This window comes from Pelodiscus sinensis, chromosome 19 (genome assembly GCF_052426305.1).
Source record: "Pelodiscus sinensis isolate ZL-2025 chromosome 19, ASM5242630v1, whole genome shotgun sequence".
NCBI classification, from domain to species: domain Eukaryota; kingdom Metazoa; phylum Chordata; order Testudines; family Trionychidae; genus Pelodiscus; species Pelodiscus sinensis.
This window is the reverse complement of record NC_143070.1, coordinates 1101697-1122011: the sequence shown is the minus strand read 5'-3', so window position 1 is coordinate 1122011 and position 20315 is coordinate 1101697. Positions and strand designations below refer to the sequence as shown.

The window sequence follows — 20315 nt, the reverse complement described above, 5'->3', positions numbered from 1 at the left end:
GGACTCAGGGCCGGGTGGGGGCTGGGGGTAGAGGGTGCACCAGACTCAGAGAAACCGAGGCAGGGGCTGGGATCGGGGCTTGGGGCCGCGTGAGGGCTGGGTGCACCAAGCTCGGGGAAACTGAGGCAGAGGGCTGGGACCCATACTGGGAGGAGCTGGAGGAGGGGATACTGGACACAGGGCTGGGGGCAGGACTCAGGGCCTGGCGAGGGGCTGGGGGTAGAGGGTGCACCAGACTCGAAGAAACTGAGGCAGGGGCTGGGATTGGGGCTCGGGGCCGTGTGAGGGCTGGGTGCACCAGGATCGGGGAAACTGAGGCAGGGGGCTGGGACACGTGTACCAGTGTGGAGAGGAGCAGAGTGGAGCTGGGCGCAGGACCGGGGGCTGGGGCCGGGCAGGGGCTGGGATGCACCAGGCTCGGGGAAACTGAGGCAGGAGGGAGGGGGCCGGAGCCGGGCGCTCTGGTCTGTCCCGGGCCCGGAGCCGCTGCCGGTGCAGGCCGGGCTCCCTCTGGCGGCCACCGGGGCAGCAGCCGCCGGGCCGGGAATCCCCCCGAAAGTGAAAGCGGCCGCCGGGCGCGGGAGCAGGCGCCGAGCCGGAGCTGCAGGTACCGGCCGGGCAGGGGCCGGGGGTCCGCGGTCCGATGCGGGGTCCGGGGCTGGGGAGTGCGCGGTAGGGGGGGCCCCAATTGGGGGCCGGCGCTGGGGGGCGGGGCTGATTGGGGGGCAGTTTATTGGGGTTTGTTCCACGTTCCCTGTTTCCCCCCCCAGTGTCCCCCCCCCCGCCCGTGCGCCCAGGGCGGGGACCGGGTTTCCCGGCCTGGGAACCGGCCGCGGCTCCGAGCCGGGGGGCTCCGCTCCGCTTCCTGGGGGGCGGGGGCGAGGCCGGGCTGGCCCCGCCTGTGGGTGCGACCCCCGCCCCCGAGGTGGGGAGGGACACAGGGCGGGAGGGCGCGGATCGGTGTCTGGGGAGGGGTAACTGGGCCCGGGGGGGGGGGGCGGGCCGGGCCGGGCTAGAAGCGCAGGGTGGGGCTGGGGGCACCGCGGGAAGGGGCGTGTGGGGGTTGGCACGAAGGGGGCGCTGGGACGAGTGGGGGCAAAGGGGCACAGGCTGGGGGGCAGGGCCGGGGAGCCCATGGGCGCAGGAACGGAAGGAGACGGATGGGAGGCCGGGCTGGGTGGGAGGGAGATGGGGGGGGGAGCAAGCAGGATGGGAGGGAAGCGGGGGGGGGGGGGCGCAAGGTCCCGCACCTTGTGAATTATCCCTGGTCAAGCATCCCCCCCCCCAATGTAAGGCCGGGTGATGTATCTATGTGTACTGGGTGACTGGGGGGGGGGCAGGGGACCCCCCCCCATCACACACGTGGCCCAGCGCTGGGGCACAGACACCTCACGCTCTCCGATGGGAAATCTTACAGGGAACCCTGCTAGGGAACCCCCCCCCCCTTTGTTTAGGGGATCGGGGGCAGGTTGGGCCGGGGCTGTGAATATGGGGTGGGGGTCACTCAGCCTCTGGGGGTACGGCTGAGGTGCTGGATTGTGGGGAGCCCTGGGGTGGGTTGGGGGTGTGGGGTTGGGGGCAGAGGGGTGGGGATGAATTGGGGCAGGCTGGATACGGGTTGGGGCTGAGGGACATGGGGACCAGTCAGTGCAGGACCCCCAAGATTACCTGCCCCCCCTTCTCTCTGCAGGCCCCGCCGCTGCCATGCCGGTGCCCCTCAGCCTGCGTCTGGGCTGCGCCCTGCTGCTCTGTGACCTCGCCCTGCTGGCCCTGCTGGGCTGGGGGGTCCCCGCGCTGGCCCCCCTGGGGCTGCCGGCCGCCTGGCTGGAGGCCGCCGTGCGTCTCCTGGGGCTCTGGGGCGCCTGGGGGCTGCTGGCCCCGGATCAGCCCGGCCGGTCCCCCCCCGGGGCCCTGGCTGCCCTGTGCCTGCTGCCCCCCCTGTACCTCTCCCTGCGGAGCCGCCTGCCCCTGCCCGACCTGCCCCCCGCCCTGCTGGCCGGCGGCCCCTGGGCCTGGCTGCTGCTGAGCTACGGGGCGGTGGGGCTGGCCCAGCTCACCTGGGGGGCCCTGGGGCAGGGGCACAGGGCTGGGGGGCCCGGGGCTGAGGGCACGGAGCGGGAGTCCAAGGCCACCCTGCGCCGGCTTGTGGGGCTGTCCCGGCCCGACCTGCCCGTCCTGTCCGGGGCCTTCGTCTTCCTGGCTATCGCTGTGATCGGTGAGTGGGGCGGGGGGCTGGGATACTAACAAAAGCCAGATAACACCCTCCAGCCAAAACCACGCAGAGTGGCCCAGCAGTTTGGGCTCTGGCTTGTAAACCAGGAGCCCTGGGGGGAGTGTTTTTCATTCTGACTCTGCCACAGACTTCCTGACTGGCCTTGGTCCTGTCACCTGCTCCCTCTGTGCTAGGGCTTCACAGGTGGCTAGGCACAAGTGACCACCCTGGGAAGTGAGACTCTGGCTCCTGGCTGATTTGGGAAGTGAGGCTGGCACTGGCTGTGGGCTCTGCGGGGTCAGTGGAGATGGTACTGCACCCCATTGCGGAGTTCCCTGGGTCCCAGAACCAAGGCAGGAGCAGCAGGAAGCTCATTATGGGACGGGATGTGGTGGAAGGGTGGATGGAGGGTTGTGAGGGAGGTGGTTCCAATGAAACTCCCTCCCTGCACAGAATGGTCCCTCTCTCATTTCTGTGTCTCTGGTAGGCGAGACCTTCATCCCCTACTACACGGGCCGCGTCATCGACATCCTGGGGGGCACCTACCAATCCGACGCCTTCACCGCCGCCATCGGCCTCATGTGCCTGGCCTCCTTCGGCAGGTGAGCCCCCCGGCCCTGGGGAGACCCCATCCTCACTTGCTTCTGCCCACCAATCCTGGGGAGACCCCCCCCTTGGCCCTGGGGAGACCCCCACTCCCACCCGCTTCTACTCCTGGCCCTGGGGAGACCCCTCTAACCTCGGGGAGACCTCCCTCCACTGTGCTCTCCAAAGGGCCCCAGCCCTGGGGTGGTTCTTCTGTGCTGCCTTCAGAGCTGGGTGCCCAACTCTCCTAGTAAGCTTGTGACCCCTCCCCCCAAGACCCCGACGATCACAGCGCCCATGAAATGTACGTGATTTGTAAAAGCCTGCGACTGCGCAGTTAACCCCAATGGAGGATGAATTTGGAAGGGCCGCCTGGCTAGACCTCCAGATGAATGAACTGTTTGTCTGTCTGTCTGTCTGTCCCCCCAGTTCCCTGGCCGCCGGCTGCCGTGGGGGGCTCTTCATGCTCACACTGTCCCGGCTCAACATCCGCACGCAGTGCCAGCTCTTCTCCTCCCTGGTGCGCCAGGACCTGGCCTTCTTCCAGCAGGTCAAAACAGGTGGGTCCCGCCCCCCCAGCACCTGCCTAGTGCCCCTCCCCCACCACTGGCATCCCCTCCCCCCACAGCCACTCAGCTAATCCCAGTGCCCCCTCCCCAGCACTCCCCACTCCCACTGGCACCTGCTGCCTCCCCATGCACCCCCATCTCCCACCACAGGCATCCATCCCCAATAGCTCCTGCTGGAATTGGGGGCCCCTCTCCCGGCGGATCCATGTCTCACTGTGCCCCTCCCCCCCCCAGGGGACCTGACCTCGCGCCTCTCCAAGGACACGGCCATGATGAGCCGCTCGGTGCCAGCCAACGCCAACATCTTCCTGCGCAGCCTGGTGAAGGCGCTAGGGCTGTACGGCTTCATGCTGGGGCTGTCCTGGCGCCTCACCCTGCTCACGCTGGTCGAGACGCCCCTCACCATGGCTGCTGAGAAGGTCTATGATGCCCGGCACCAGGTATGGAGTGGGGGGTGGGGGATGGGAGGGCCCTACTTACCCTCCACACAGAGGTGGCAGGTTGGCAGAGATGTTGGAGATGCCCAGAGCCCAAACCCTGCCCTGACCTAAATTTCCCTCTATCTGCACCTGCCTAGGGCTCTGGGTGGGAGTTTGTTTAGCAGCTTCCTGCTTCTGATGGACTGAAAAAACCCTTCAATTATTCTTTGAGTGTTTGGCTGGCGGTTCTTCACATTAGTTTTGACCTTCCTGATTATATTGTTACACTTAATTTGTCAGTGTTTATGCTCCTTTCTGTTTACCTCAGTAGGATTTGACTTCTACTTTTTAAAAGATGTCTTTATCTCTCACTGTTTCTTTTACATGGTTGTTAAGCCACGCTGGCTCTTTTTTGGTTCTCTTACTATGTTTTTTAATTTGGGGTATACCTGTAAGTTAGGCCTCTATTATGGTGTCTTTGAAAAGTTTCCATTTACCTTGCAGAGATTTTACTTTTGTCACTGGACCTTTTAATTTCTCTTTAACCTCCTCATTTCTGTGTAGTTCCCCTTTCTGAAATTAAATGCCACAGTGTTGGGATGCTGAGGGGTTTTTCCCACCACAGGGATGTTACGTTTTATTACATTATGGTGACTATTTCCAAGCGATCCAGTTATATTTACCTCTTGGACCAGATCCTGTGCTCCACTCAGGACTAAATCAAAAATAGCCTCTCCCCTTGTGGGTTCCAGAACCAGCTGCTCCGAGAAGCAGTCATTTAACATATCAAGAAATGTTATCCCTGCATCCCATCCTGAGGTGACATGTACCCAGTCAATATAGGGATAGTTGAAATTCCCCACTATTATTTTTTTATTTAATAGCCTCTCTAATCTCCCTTAGCATTTCATAGTCACTATTACTGTCCTGATCAGGTGGTCGATAATAGATCCCTAAGGCTATATTCTTATTATTGGAGCATGGAATTACTATCCAGAGAGATTCTACGGAACATTTTGGCTCATTTAAGATTTTTACTTTATTTGATTCTGTGTTTTTTTTTCAAGTTGTGATGGCACGTCGGGGTTTCTCCCGATCCTGCACCCCTGTAGCAGCAAGAATAGGCTCCGCCAGTAGTAGAACAGGGAGGGTTTATTGCTCCTCCAGGATACAGCCCAGCACAGACGTGATGTGGGTACAGGGGTCAGAGCCCCTTGAGATGAGTCCCTGGGCCCCTGGATTCCGGGCCCCTCTTTAGTCTGTCTCCTTCATGTTTCCAGCCAAAGAGTGACCTGTCATCCAACGGTGTGTTTCTATACCTGTCCCTTATGACCGGCTGAAGTTCTTTTAAATTGTGCTTGGTTCTGTTACAGCAACTGAAGGAGTCAGGATAAAACTTAAACAGTTACAGGTTTATTAAAGAAGCTTATAAATCATATGGTTGCAATGGCTATTGCTCTATTTCTTAACTGCTAACAAATATAGATCTTAAAAATGGTTACAAAGAAAATAAAGATAGAAAATAGAAATAATGGTACCAAGTGGCAGCTTAATCTTTAAAGAGCTCTAAGTCTATGTGTACACTTAAGACAAAGGACACATCCAGGTACAATTTTTACCCCTTTCTGTGCCTCTCGACTCCAGCATGTCAGGCCAGGGCCGGTCCCTCAATTCCTAGGAAAGACGAAAATACGAGGTGAGCGTCCCCATAGAACCTTGGGAGGTCAAACACCTAACCCGACCAGCAGGTAGAGGGTAGAATGACACACAAAAGTGAGTGCACTGCTGGACCCACCTTTATACCCATGGGGTCACGTATTTCTCTTTCTTATCTGTCATGCCAAATGGGGCTGGTCTGTCTTTTGTGAGACCAGTTCTTACAAGGGAGTTGTGAACTTAATTTACACTTGTAAGAGAGAGAACTAAATTGGAATTACTGGGGATTCTTTTCTCAGTGGGAAATTCCTCTCCCAGGGACTGTGTGTGTTTGAATCAACATGGGTGCCAGCCTGGGCAGTTCTCGCAGCCTCGAGGTCAGCTTATTGCCTTAATCGCTCTCTCCTCATATCTATGTTTTCAGCTTCTCAGGATCAGATGAGCCAGCATAGACTATGCTGATTTTATTGCTCCTTCTCTGCCCTGTATGCTTCAGGAACCTCAGAGAGGCAAATAAGATGGATGGGATGGCGGGGGGCGGGGGGTCTGTCTGGCTACATGACCCTCCTCCCAACACTCACTTTCCTTGTTCTGGCCCTTCCCTTACCCAGTAGGACCAGTTCGGTCACTGTCATGGGGCCCTCAAGGTACCCCCAGCTGGGCCGTGCTGCCAGTAGGTGTCACCCACAGCCCAAGCATAGCAACGAGCAAGGTACTGACAATACATCACACAAGTATAGCACTACTCCCCCATGAGCACAACCTGTTCTGTCCTTCCAATAGATTGTGTACCCTGGTATGATGGTGTCTAATTGATTGTCCTCATTCCACCAACTTTTCTGTGTTGCTGGTTCTATCGATATCCTCCTTTAAAACTGAAAGAAAAAACAAGACGATGCAGCACTTTAAAGACTCACAAGATGGTTTATTAGGTGATTAGCCAGACCCACTTCCTCACATCAAATTGTGGAATAAAATTGTCACAACCATATATACCAAAGGGAGACAACTTTTTTTTTTAATGGTATCACTTTGGTATCTATGGCTGTGACAATTTTCTTCCACTATTTGATCTGAGGAAGTGGGTCTGGCCCACGAAAGCTCATCATCTAATAAACCATCTTGTTAGTCTTTAAAGCGCTACATTGTCCTGTATTTTGTTTCAGCTACACCAGACTAACACGGCTACATTTCTATTACTATTCGCCTTTAAAACTAGGCACTCCTAATAATTTGTCACTATTTATCTGTCTGCCATTTCCTGATGTGTTTGACTCTTTTTCATTTGATTGTGTCTCATCTGATCTGACCCATACTTCCATCCTCTCCTCCTGACTAGAACATAGAGCATCTCTATTAATAGACCCTCGCCTAAGTGATGTCTCTGTCCAATCCATGTGTCCTCCACACCTGTCGGCTTTCGCTCAGCCTTTGGTTTAAAAACTTTTCTACGGCCTTTTTAATGTTCAGTGCCAGCAGTCTGGTTCCATTGTGGTTTAGGTGGAGCCCATCCTTCCTGTCTAGGCTCCCCCTCTCCCAAAAGTGTCCCCAGTTCCTAATCAATCTATCCCCCCCCCCCCCACACACACACACCATTGTCTCATCTCTGCATTGAGACTCTGAAGCTCTGCCTGCCAACCTGGCCCTGCGTGTGGAACTGGAAGCATTTCAGAGAATGCCACCATAGATATCCTGGATTTCAGTCTCCTTCCTCGCAGCCTAAATGTGGCCTCCAGAACCTCTCTCCTGCCCTTCCCTACATCATTGGTACCTACATGCACCGGACGCAGTCTCTGAGGGTCAGGAGCTCCTTGCACCGAATGCACACATACGCCACCAGCCCATAGGGCAGGTATCACGCATGCTACACTGAGTGCAATAAACAGGAGAGCCCCCGCTCTGCTGCTGGGCTCCGCCTGCATTCTCCTTGGCTACGTCTACACTGGCATGATTTTCCGGAAATGCTTTTAACGGAAAAGTTTTCCATTAAAAGCATTTTTGAAACAGAGCGTATAGATTGGCACGGACGCTTTTCTGCAAAAGCACTTTTTGTGGGGAAAAACGTCCGTGCCAATCTAGATGCGCTTTTGCGCAAAAAAACCCCGATCGCCATTTTCGCCATCGGGCCTTTTTTGGCAGAAAAAAAATCTCTGCTGTCTACACTGGCCCTTTTGCGCAAAAGGACTTTTGCCTGAACGGGAGCAGCATAGTATTTCCGCAAGAAGTGCTGATTACATGAGATCGGCAGTGTTCTTGCGGAAATTCAAGTGGCCAGTGTAGACAGCTGGCAAGTTTTTCCGCAAAAGCAGATGATTTTGCGGAAAAACTGGCCAGTCTAGACACAGCCCGTGTGCGCCTAGAGCTTGGCCTTTCTTGATGTTTATTTTTTACAAACCCTGTGGCTTTGGTTTTAGTGTAAAGATGTATAAAAATGTGGCTTCCTCGTGAAATAAGGAAGCCTAGTTCGAACTACCTAGTTCATGCCACGTGTAGCCGCGCGGCATGGGGTTTGAACTAGCAGGCATTTAAAAATGGCGGTGCCCCACTTATGCAAATGAAGCCCGGGAAATTCAAATTGTGGTATGCCTACATTACCCCGCTAGTTCGAACTAGCGGGGTAGTGTAGACATACCCTGTAGGTGTTGCTGCATCCAGCCTTACTGGCTAGTGTCATTCTCAAAAGGGGTTTAGGCACAGTCAAGGGGATTTTTCTCCTAAACCCCTTTTGAAAATGAGATTCCAGCTCCTAAATCAGTCAGGCCTGGCCAGTGTAAGAGAAGCTCAGCCTTTGCCGCAGGCAGGTCACCAGATGGCAGGTGGGTCCCAGGTGCGACTCGCTGGCTGCGGCTTGCTCGCCGGGCGGGCGGTGACACCTCTGCCCCCCCAGGCCGTGCTGCGGGACATCCAGGACTCCCTGGCGCGCTCGGGGGAGGTGGTGCGCGAGTCGGTCGCCTCCATCGAGACCGTGCGCAGCTTCGCCACGGAGGAGGAGGAGGCGCGGCGCTACGAGGCGGCGCTGGCCCACACCCACCGGCTGAAGAACCGCCGCGACCTGGAGCGGGCGCTCTACCTGCTCTTTTGCCGGGTGAGCCCCGGGGACCCAGCGTCCGGGGAAGGGGCAGTGAGAGGGGCCCAGGGATGGGAGGGGAGAGACACAGGGGGTTGGGAGAGGAGGTTCTGGCTCTGACAGAGAGCTGGGGAGGGGACCCGGTCATCTGAGGAAAGGGCAGGACTGCACAGGGAAGCCAGTGAGAGCAGCCCCAGATCCCAGGGTTATGGCAGCTGAGCTAATTATGCAGGGACAGGTGTCCAGGGAATGCTCCTTGCAACTCAGGGGGTGAGCTGGGGGCAGGGCGCCCCAGTGTCCCAGGAAGGGGGCTTGCTTTCTCGTGGGGGAGCCAGTGAAAGGGGACCCAGGTGTCCGGGGAAGGCTGTTCATGGTCTGATCTGGGAGCAGGGTGGGGGGGCCCAGGCTCCAGAGCAGCTGCTGTTGCTGACGGTGGGGGGGGGGGTGAAGGGAGGCTGATTTCGGGCTTTGCCTGCTCCCCCCATGACTCCCCCTCCCCCCAGCTGCTGCAGGTGGCGGTGCAGGTGCTGATGCTGTACTGCGGGCACCAGCAGATCCACGCCGGGCTGCTGACCAAGGGCGGCCTCGTCTCCTTCATCCTCTACCAGGGGGACGTGGGGGCCCATGTGCAGGTGAGGGGCTCGCCCCAGAGATGGGCTGTAACGAGGCCACCTCAACCCATCTGTCATCCTCTGTCTGTGGGTCCATCCCACCCCATGTCCCCGACACCCTCCCGTCTGTCTGTCTGTCTGTCTTCCCATGCCCCTGACACCCATCTGTTCCCACTCCCACTCACCCTTCCAGCCCTTCACACACTTGGTTCTCTGGCCATATACACACACCTCTGTGCGTCCATTCATCCGTCTGTCTGCCTTGTTCTTTCTGGATGTGTCTACGCAGCACAGACAATGCTGGTGTAGCTCCCTGCCAGCGGTGCCCCGTGGTGTGGACACAGTCTGAGCTAATGGCTTTGGCTGTCATGGTGCATTGGGGTTCCCCCCAATTGTACCCCCGTAGCAGCCAGAACAGGCTCCCCCAGCTGGTAGAACGGGGGGGGTTATTGCTCCTCCGGGATACGGCCCAGCACAGACGGGACGTGGGAACAGGAGTCAGGGCCAAGCAGCCTCAGACCCCTTGGGGTGGGGTCCATTGTCATCACTAGACCCTCACCTTAGTCTGTTCCTTTCATGTCTCCCAGCCAAGATTGCCCCTTCTCCAAGCCACCCCCTTCCTTTCTCAGACCCCTTTCCAGGACAGGTAAGAACCGGTTGGGCCATGGACTACATGACATGGGTGCCCTCAGGGTGACCCCCTCTAGGCAGTGCTTGGCCGAATGGACAGCACCCTCCACTACATCACAGCTGTTTTAACTTCTGTTTAGGGAGTCCCCAAGCCCTGCCCCCCCACCCGCAGCCAGAGGGGAGACTCAGGCGGCAGGTAGAAGAGAAGGGCTATTGGGTCCCAGGGACACGGCATTGCCCAGACTTCTTGTTGCAGGAGCAGCCAGCCCAGCCCAGCCCAGCCCAGCCTGAGGAGAGGGGGGCCGGGAGCCCCAGCTCTAGCCCATTCCCAGCCCCCTCGTCTCCCCCCTCACCCAGCCAACCAAAAACTGACCTCCACTCCCACCCCCTGCTCCCAGCCCCCAGGCCGCCCCACCCTCTGCTCCGTTCTGCTTCCCCGCCCCAGCTGCTACCTGCTGTCCCCTGGGTCCCAGGCCGCCCTGCCTCCTGCTCTGTCCTGCTTCCCCGCCCCAGCTGCTACCGGCTGTCCCCTGGGCCCCAGGCCGCCCTGCCTCCTGCTCTGTCCTGCTTCCCTGCCCCAGCTGCTATCTGCTGTCCCCTGGGCCCCAGGCCGCCCTGCCTCCTGCTCTGTCCTGCTTCCCCACCCCAGCTGCTATCTGCTGTCCCCTGGGCCTCAGGCCGCCCTGCCTCCTGCTTTATCCTGCTTCCCAGCCCCAGCTGCTATCTGCTGTCCCCTGGGCCCCAGGCCGCCCTGCCTCCTGCTCTGTCCTGCTTCCCCACCCCAGCTGCTACCTGCTGTCCCCTGGGCCCCAGGCCGCCTTGCCTCCTGCTCTGTCCTGCTTCCCCACCCCAGCTGCTATCTGCTGTCCCCTGGGCCCCAGGCCACCCTGCCTCCTGCTCTGTCCTGCTTCCCCGCCCCAGCTGCTATCTGCTGTCCCCTGGGCCCCAGGCCACCCTGCCTCCTGCTCTGTCCTGCTTCCCCGCCCCAGCTGCTACCTGCTGTCCCCTGGGCCCCAGGCCGCCCTGCCTCCTGCTCTGTCCTGCCTCCCCGCCCCAGCTGCTATCTGCTGTCCCCTGGGCCCCAGGCCGCCCTGCCTCCTGCTCTGTCCTGCTTCCCCACCCCAGCTGCTATCTGCTGTCCCCTGGGCCCCAGGCCGCCCTGCCTCCTGCTCTGTCCTGCCTCCCCGCCCCAGCTGCTATCTGCTGTCCCCTGGGCCCCAGGCCACCCTGCCTCCTGCTCTGTCCTGCTTCCCCACCCCAGCTGCTACCTGCTGTCCCCTGGGCCCCAGGCCACCCTGCCTCCTGCTCTGTCCTGCTTCCCCGCCCCAGCTGCTATCTGCTGTCCCCTGGGCCCCAGGCCACCCTGCCTCCTGCTCTGTCCTGCTTCCCCGCCCCAGCTGCTATCTGCTGTCCCCTGGGCCCCAGGCCGCCCTGCCTCCTGCTCTGTCCTGCCTCCCCGCCCCAGCTGCTATCTGCTGTCCCCTGGGCCCCAGGCCGCCCTGCCTCCTGCTCTGTCCTGCTTCCCCACCCCAGCTGCTATCTGCTGTCCCCTGGGCCCCAGGCCACCCTGCCTCCTGCTCTGTCCTGCTTCCCCACCCCAGCTGCTATCTGCTGTCCCCTGGGCCCCAGGCCGCCCTGCCTCCTGCTTTATCCTGCTTCCCCACCCCAGCTGCTATCTGCTGTCCCCTGGGCCCCAGGCCGCCCTGCCTCCTGCTCTGTCCTGCTTCCCCACCCCAGCTGCTATCTGCTGTCCCCTGGGCCCCAGGCCACCCTGCCTCCTGCTCTGTCCTGCCTCCCCGCCCCAGCTGCTATCTGCTGTCCCCTGGGCCCCAGGCCGCCCTGCCTCCTGCTCTGTCCTGCTTCCCCACCCCAGCTGCTATCTGCTGTCCCCTGGGCCCCAGGCCGCCCTGCCTCCTGCTCTGTCCTGCCTCCCCGCCCCAGCTGCTATCTGCTGTCCCCTGGGCCCCAGGCCACCCTGCCTCCTGCTCTGTCCTGCTTCCCCACCCCAGCTGCTATCTGCTGTCCCCTGGGCCCCAGGCCGCCCTGCCTCCTGCTCTGTCCTGCTTCCCCACCCCAGCTGCTACCTGCTGTCCCCTGGGCCCCAGGCCACCCTGCCTCCTGCTCTGTCCTGCTTCCCCACCCCAGCTGCTATCTGCTGTCCCCTGGGCCTCAGGCCGCCCTGCCTCCTGCTTTATCCTGCTTCCCCACCCCAGCTGCTATCTGCTGTCCCCTGGGCCCCAGGCCGCCCTGCCTCCTGCTTTATCCTGCTTCCCCACCCCAGCTGCTATCTGCTGTCCCCTGGGCCCCAGGCCGCCCTGCCTCCTGCTCTGTCCTGCCTCCCCGCCCCAGCTGCTACCTGCTGTCCCCTGGGCCCCAGGCCGCCCTGCCTCCTGCTCTGTCCTGCCTCCCCGCCCCAGCTGCTATCTGCTGTCCCCTGGGCCCCAGGACACCCTGCCTCCTGCTCTGTCCTGCCTCCCCGCCCCAGCTGCTATCTGCTGTCCCCTGGGCCCCAGGCCGCCCTGCCTCCTGCTCTGTCCTGCCTCCCCGCCCCAGCTGCTATCTGCTGTCCCCTGGGCCCCAGGCCGCCCTGCCTCCTGCTCTGTCCTGCCTCCCCGCCCCAGCTGCTATCTGCTGTCCCCTGGGCCCCAGGACACCCTGCCTCCTGCTCTGTCCTGCCTCCCCGCCCCAGCTGCTATCTGCTGTCCCCTGGGCCCCAGGCCACCCTGCCTCCTGCTCTGTCCTGCCTCCCCGCCCCAGCTGCTACCTGCTGTCCCCTGGGCCCCAGGCCGCCCTGCCTCCTGCTCTGTCCTGCTTCCCCACCCCAGCTGCTATCTGCTGTCCCCTGGGCCCCAGGCCACCCTGCCTCCTGCTCTGTCCTGCCTCCCCGCCCCAGCTGCTATCTGCTGTCCCCTGGGCCCCAGGCCACCCTGCCTCCTGCTCTGTCCTGCCTCCCCGCCCCAGCTGCTATCTGCTGTCCCCTGGGCCCCAGGCCGCCCTGCCTCCTGCTTTATCCTGCCTCCCCGCCCCAGCTGCTATCTGCTGTCCCCTGGGCCCCAGGCCGCCCTGCCTCCTGCTCGGTCCTGCTTCCCCGCCCCAGCTGCTATCTGCTGTCCCCTGGGCCTCAGGCCGCCCTGCCTCCTGCTCTGTCCTGCTTCCCCACCCCAGCTGCTATCTGCTGTCCCCTGGGCCCCAGGCCGCCCTGCCTCCTGCTCTGTCCTGCTTCCCCACCCCAGCTGCTACCTGCTGTCCCCTGGGCCTCAGGCCGCCCTGCCTCCTGCTCTGTCCTGCTTCCCCGCCCCAGCTGCTACCTGCTGTCCCCTGGGCCCCAGGCCGCCCTGCCTCCTGCTCTGTCCTGCTTCCCCACCCCAGCTGCTACCTGCTGTCCCCTGGGCCTCAGGCCGCCCTGCCTCCTGCTCTGTCCTGCTTCCCCACCCCAGCTGCTACCTGCTGTCCCCTGGGCCTCAGGCCGCCCTGCCTCCTGCTCTGTCCTGCTTCCCCACCCCAGCTGCTACCTGCTGTCCCCTGGGCCTCAGGCCGCCCTGCCTCCTGCTCTGTCCTGCTTCCCCGCCCCAGCTGCTACCTGCTGTCCCCTGGGCCTCAGGCCGCCCTGCCTCCTGCTCGGTCCTGCCTCCCCGCCCCAGCTGCTATCTGCTGTCCCCTGGGCCCCAGGCCGCCCTGCCTCCTGCTCTGTCCTGCCTCCCCGCCCCAGCTGCTACCTGCTGTCCCCTGGGCCTCAGGCCGCCCTGCCTCCTGCTCTGTCCTGCTTCCCCGCCCCAGCTGCTATCTGCTGTCCCCTGGGCCTCAGGCCGCCCTGCCTCCTGCTCTGTCCTGCTTCCCCACCCCAGCTGCTATCTGCTGTCCCCTGGGCCCCAGGCCACCCTGCCTCCTGCTCTGTCCTGCCTCCCCGCCCCAGCTGCTATCTGCTGTCCCCTGGGCCCCAGGCCGCCCTGCCTCCTGCTCTGTCCTGCCTCCCCGCCCCAGCTGCTACCTGCTGTCCCCTGGGCCCCAGGCCGCCCTGCCTCCTGCTCGGTCCTGCTTCCCCGCCCCAGCTGCTATCTGCTGTCCCCTGGGCCCCAGGCCGCCCTGCCTCCTGCTCGGTCCTGCTTCCCCGCCCCAGCTGCTACCTGCTGTCCCCTGGGCCCCAGGCCACCCTGCCTCCTGCTCTGTCCTGCCTCCCCGCCCCAGCTGCTACCTGCTGTCCCCTGGGCCCCAGGCCACCCTGCCTCCTGCTCTGTCCTGCTTCCCCGCCCCAGCTGCTACCTGCTGTCCCCTGGGCCCCAGGCCGCCCTGCCTCCTGCTCGGTCCTGCTTCCCCGCCCCAGCTGCTATCTGCTGTCCCCTGGGCCCCAGGCCGCCCTGCCTCCTGCTCTGTCCTGCTTCCCCGCCCCAGCTGCTATCTGCTGTCCCCTGGGCCCCAGGCCGCCCTGCCTCCTGCTCGGTCCTGCTTCCCCACCCCAGCTGCTATCTGCTGTCCCCTGGGCCCCAGGCCGCCCTGCCTCCTGCTCTGTCCTGCTTCCCCACCCCAGCTGCTACCTGCTGTCCCCTGGGCCCCAGGCCGCCCTGCCTCCTGCTCTGTCCTGCTTCCCCACCCCAGCTGCTATCTGCTGTCCCCTGGGCCTCAGGCCGGGAGACACTGAACCTACTTCCCCAGCGAGTCCTGCCCCGCCCCCCTCCTCGTCCAGAGTGCTACCAGGCCCGGGGAAACTGAGGCACACACACAGAGTCACTGCAGGGCAGCAGGACAGTAGGAATGGCACATGTACAGCAAGGCAACCAGTGAATGGAACCCCAGAGTGATCACAGGCCCACAAGGGGGGACAAACACCTCCCCCCCACGTCACACATGAGCATCGTTGTGGCTGTGCTAGGGTTTCTGCCCAGGTAGTTGCAATGTTTCCCACCTGCCGGATGCGGCTGCACTGAGCACATGTCTGGGCAAATAACCTGACTGGCTCTCCCCGCCCAGACGCTGGTCTACATGTATGGGGACCTGCTGAGCAACGTGGGGGCGGCGGCGAAGGTCTTCGAGTACCTGGACCGGGAGCCGGCCGTGCGCACTGACGGGACGCGGGCGCCGGCCTCGCTGCGGGGCCACGTCTCCTTCCGCCACGTCTCCTTCGCCTACCCCGCCCGCCCCGACCGCCCCATCCTCAAGGTGAGCCGCCCCTCCTCTGCCCTGGGCCCTGGGGGTCCCCCCGCCCCACCCGTCCCGACCACCCCGTCCTCAAGGTGAGCCGCCCCTCCTCTGCCCTGGGCCCTGGGAGTCCCCCCGCCCCGACCGCCCCGTCCTCAAGGTGAGCCGCCCCTCCCCCACCCCAGGCCCCGGGGTTCCCCCACCCCGCCCGCCCCGTCCTCAAGGTGAGCCGCCCCTCCCCCCCGGGCCCCGGGGGTCCCCCCTGCCCCGACTGCCCCGTCTTCAAGGTGAGCCGGCCCCTCCCCCGCCCCTGGGCCCCGGGGATCTCCCCACTCCCCCACCCCGTCCTCAGGGTGAGTGCGGCCCCTCCCCCGCCCCACGGCCCCAGGAGATAACCCCGCCCCGCCCACCCCGTCCTCAAGGTGAGCCGCCCATCCCCCGCCCCGGGCCCCGGGGTTCCCCCCACCCCGGACCTTGGAGGTCCCCCCACCCCGTCCGCCCTGTCCTCAAGGTGAGCCACCCCTCCCCCACCCCTGGGCCCCGAGGATTCACCCCGCCCTCAAGGTGAGCCGCCCCTCCCCCAGGGCCCAGGGATTCCCCCCTGCCCCATCCTCAAGGTGAGTGTGGCCCTTGGAATCTCCCTGGCTCCCCCACCCACAGCCCCAGGGCTCCTGCTTTTTGGGGTCCCCTTCCCTCCCAGCCCTGTAGCAGCCCATCCCCCCCGAAGGGGATTCCCCGCTCTCCAGCCCATCCCCCTGGAGGGGGTCCCCCAGTTCCCAGTCCATCCCCCGGGGGGGACCCGGTGTCCCCGCGGCGGCGGCGCTGACGCTCTGGCCGGGCCCCAGGCCGTGTCGCTGGAGCTGCGCCCCGGGGAGGTGACGGCGCTGGTGGGGCTGAACGGCAGCGGGAAGAGCACGTGTGTGGGGCTGCTGGAGCGGTTCTACGAGCCCCAGGCCGGGCAGATCCTGCTGGACGGGGCCCCCCTGGCGGAGTACGAGCACCGCTACCTGCACCGCCAGGTGAGGCGCACGGCCGCGGGGGAGGGGCTGGTGGGGGAGGGGCGGTGTGGCTGGTGGGGGAGGGGCGGTGTGGCTGGTGGGGGAGGGGCGGCCGCGTGCCGGGTGTGACGAGCGGGGCCGGTCTCAGCCCCCCACTCCCCCCCGGCAGGTGGCGCTGGTGGGGCAGGAGCCCGTCCTGTTCGCCGGCTCGGTGCGGGAGAACATCGCCTACGGGCTGCCGGGCTGCCGGCAGGAGCAGGTCGCCGCCGCCGCCGCCGCCGCCCAGGCCTCCGGCTTCATCGCCCAGCTGGAGCGCGGCTTTGAGACGGGTGAGCCCCCCGCCCCCTGCAGGGGCTTCTGGGAACTGTCCCCACCCCGCTCTAACCACTGCCCCCCACTTCCCTCCTAGAGCCGGGGGAGAACCCAGGAGTCCTGGGTCCCAGCCCCTCCTGCTCTAATCACCAGGCCCCGCTCCCCTCCCAGAGCCAGGGGGAGAACCCAGACATACTGGCTCCCAGGCCCTCCTGCTCTAACCACTAGATACCACTCACCCCCCAGAGCTGGGAGTGACCCCGGGTGTCCTGACCCCTCCTCTCTGCCCCTGCAGACGTGGGGGAGAAGGGCAGGCAGCTCTCGGCGGGGCAGAAGCAGCGACTCGCCATCGCCCGGGCTCTGGTCCGCCAGCCGACCGTGCTGATCCTGGACGAAGCCACCAGCGCCCTGGACGTGGAGAGCGAGTGTGCGGTGAGTGGTGGGGGCGGTGGGGGCTCTGCCTGGCCTGCGTGGAGCAGTGATTGGTGGGGACGGTGGGATCATGGCCTGGCCTGTGTGGGGCGGGGTCAGTGGTGGGGGTGGTGGGATCCCGGCCTGGCCTGCGTGGGGCGGGGGCAGTGGGAACCTGGCCTGGCCTGCGTGGTGCATGGTGAGTGGTTGGGGCGGTGGGATCCCGGCTTGGCCTGCGTGGGGCGGGGGCAGTGGGAACCTGGCCTGGCCTGCGTGGTGCATGGTGAGTGGTTGGGGCGGTGGGATCCCGGCCTGGCCTGCGTGGGGCGGGGTCAGTGGTGGGGGCGGTGGGATCCCAGCCTGGCCTGCGTGGAGCAGTGATTGGTGGGGGCGGTGGGATCACGGCCTGGCCTGTGTGCGGCGCGGGTGGCTCCTAACCCAGCTCTTCCCCCCCCCCCCAGATCCGCCAGTCGGTGCTGTGCCGGGGGCCCCGCACGGTGCTGGTGATCGCGCACCGCATGCAGACGGTGGAGGGCGCCGACCGGATCGTGGTGCTGGAGGACGGGGCGGTGGCCGAGGAGGGGACCCACGCCGAGCTGATGGAGCGCCAGGGTCCCTACTACAGGCTGGTGCAGCGAGACCTGGCCGAGTAACCCGCCCCCCTCCCCGCTCCCCGGGAATGGGTCAGCACTGGCCGCACCATCCTCAGGCGAAACAAATTGGAGGAGCATCTGGGCGCATCTGTGGCTGGAAACCGCATGGCTGGGTGTGATGTAGTGGGGGGGGGGGCTGTCTACTCTTGCAGTCCTGTGTTTGCTCAGGTGTTGCCTTCACCGTTTGTCTTGTGGGGTTCTATGTCATCCCACTCTGTAGTAATGCTGGGTGTGGATGGGTGTGTGCCTCAGTTTCCCCGGGTCCCGCAGCTCTCTCTGCAGGAGGGTGAAGAGGCCAGGCAGGACTCCCTGGGGAAGCGTGTCAGTGTCTCCCCTCCTGGGGACATGGGGACAACAAAGACCCCTTGGGTCTGGGAGCAGGACAAGGCAGGAGGCGGGGCTGCCTGGGGGCTCAGGGACCTGTTGCTGGGAGTGTGGGGGAGTACCAGCTGGGCAGGGTGAGGAGAAGACTGAGACACAAAGGGGGGGTGCAGGGCCCATGAGCCCTTCCCCCGGGAGGTATAAGGCGTCTGCCCTCGGTGGCTGTGGGAACCCCGATTCTATGCCACGCTGTGACCCTGAGAACCAATAAACCTTCTACTCTACTGGCCAGCTGAGAGTCCCCTCTGGCTGCAGACGGGGGGGGGGGGGGGGGGGGGGGGAGGGCTGGGTCGGGGATTCCCGACGCGCCATCACACTGGGTCCAGGCTCCAGCCCCAGGCTGCAGTGTTTGCTTTGGCGTTACCCAGCTCATGGCTGTAAAGCCCCTGCCATAATTAGCTATTCTAAATGAAACTTGTGTAATGCCAAGTAGCCACGCCCAGGCAAAGTTCCCACTAATCTTTATGGGAGATTCCCGAATCTGCACTGTCCTTTGTGGGTGATGAATCTGAGGAACTGTCCCGGATTGAAGTGTCATTAGAGGAGGTTTTGGAACAAATAGAAAAACTTAATGTTAACAAATCTCCGGGACCGGATGGCATTCATCCAAGGGTTCTAAAAGAACTCAAATGGGAAATTGCTGAACTATTATCTGTGGTTTGTAACCAATCCCTTAAATCGGCTTCCGTACCTAATGACTGGAAGGTAGCCAACGTGACACCAATATTTAAAAAGGGCTCTAGAGGCGATCCTGGCAATTACAGACCGGTAAGTCTAACTTCAGTACCGGGCAAATTAGTCGAAACAATAGTAAAGAATAACATTGTGAGGCATGTAGAAGAACATAATTTGTTGGACAAAAGTCAACATGGTTTCTGTAAAGGGAAATCCTGTCTTACTAATCTGTTAGAGTTCTTTGAAGGTGTTAACAAGCATGTGGATAAGGGGGATCCAGTAGATATAGTATACTTGGATTTTCAGAAAGCCTTTGACAAGGTCCCTCACCAAAGGCTCTTGTGTAAATTACATGGCCGTGGGATAAGAGGGAAGGTCCTTTCTTGGATTGAGAACTGGTTAAAAGACAGGAAACAAAGGGTAGGAATAAATGGTAAATTTTCAGATTGGAGAGGGGTAACTAGTGGTGTCCCCCAAGGGTCAGTCCTGGGACCAATCCTTTTCAACTTATTCATAAATGATCTGGAGAAAGGGGTAAGCAGTGAGGTGGTAAAGTTTGCGGATGATACCAAACTGTTTAGGATAGTCAAGACAGAAGCAGACTGTGAGGGACTCCAAAAAGATCTCACCAAACTGAGTGATTGGGCAACAAAACGGCAAATGAAATTTAATGTGGATAAGTGTAAAGTAATGCACATCGGGAAAAATAACCCCAACTATACGTACAGTATGATGGGGGCTAATTTGGCTACGACAAATCAGGAAAGAGATCTTGGAGTTATCATGGACAGTTCTCTGAAAACTTCCACACAGTGTGCAGCGGCGGTCAAAAAGGCAAATAGGTTGCTAGGAATTATTAGGAAAGGGATAGAAAATAAGACCCAGAATATCTTACTGCCCCTGTATAAAACTATAGGACGCCCACATCTTGAATACTGTGTACAGATGTGGTCTCCTCACCTCAAAAAAGATATTTTGGCCTTGGAAATGGTTCAGAAAAGGGCAACTAAAATGATTAGGGGTTTGGAACGGGTCCCATATGAGGAGAGTTTAAAGCGACTGGGACTTTTCAGTTTGGAAAAGATGAGACTGAGGGGGGATATGATAGAGGTCTATAAAATCATGAGTGGTGTGGAGAGGGCTGATAAAGAAAAGTTATTTATTAGTTCCCATAATAGAAGAACTAGAGGACACCAAATGAAATTAATGGGTAGCAGGTTTAAAACTGATAAAAGAAAGTTCTTCTTCACACAGCGTATTGTCAACCTGTGGAACTCCTTGCCAGAGGAGGCGGTGAAGGCTAGGACTATAACAGAGTTTAAAGAGAACTAGATAATTTCCTGGAGGTTAGGTCCATAAAAGGCTATTAGCCAGGGGATAAAATGGTGTCCTTGGCCTCTGTTTGTCAGAGGCTGGAGATAGATGGCAGGAGACAAATCGCTTGATTATTGTCTTCGGTCCATCCTCTCTGGGGCACCTGGTGCTGGGGCACAGGATACTGGACCTTTGGTCTGACCCAGTACGGCCGTTCTTATGTTCTTATGTTCTTTTCCATCCACATGGATTTTTTTCCATCCATGTGCAGAATAATTGTACGCACACTGAAGCATGTGTGAATGTGCACCACTCCAGCAACACAAATCTAGGTGGGGTGTGTGTCTGTGAATCTGCTGGGCAGCGTTTGAATCTCACAACCTTACGCACAATAAACGCCCAAGCGCCGAGCTTACAGGGCACAAGCTGGTTTGCGCTGTCTAGCCCAGGCAAATCTAATAGGTCGTTTGTCAGGGCGGGGCTGGCGCCGAGCCCCACCAGTGCTAGCGGGGAGCCAGCAGGAGGCGCTGCAGGCTCCAACCTGGGCACTCTTGCACACGAACCACCTGGTTTCCCTGCAGGGTGGCACAGCAGAGCCAGTTACAGGGCGGGGCCGTAGGGCCCAGAGGCAGCCAGTCGCCGTCAGGCCGGGCTGTGGGGACTTGGAAATTCTCATTTGTTCATGGGCT

At 61.5% G+C, this 20315-nt stretch overlaps 1 protein-coding gene across 2 annotated transcripts; it reads left to right on the top strand.

Annotated features, from left to right (window-relative positions):
* The first annotated feature begins 473 nt into the window (after positions 1-473).
* Positions 474-18390, top strand: TAP2 (transporter 2, ATP binding cassette subfamily B member). Of its 2 annotated transcripts, XM_089771644.1 has the most exons (12): positions 474-607; positions 1691-2215; positions 2700-2814; positions 3227-3357; positions 3601-3806; positions 8329-8526; positions 9012-9140; positions 14715-14903; positions 15728-15901; positions 16050-16209; positions 16488-16624; positions 17065-17902. In XM_089771644.1, exons 2-12 carry the CDS (start codon positions 1705-1707, stop codon positions 17254-17256), a joined length of 2142 nt encoding a protein of 713 aa, XP_089627770.1. In that variant the 5' UTR covers positions 474-607; positions 1691-1704; the 3' UTR covers positions 17257-17902. The 2 variants fall into 2 exon arrangements, with proteins under 2 accessions (XP_089627770.1, XP_089627771.1); XM_089771645.1 differs by lacking the exon at positions 9012-9140 and having other exon boundaries at positions 17065-18390.
* Positions 18391-20315: the final 1925 nt, after the last annotated feature.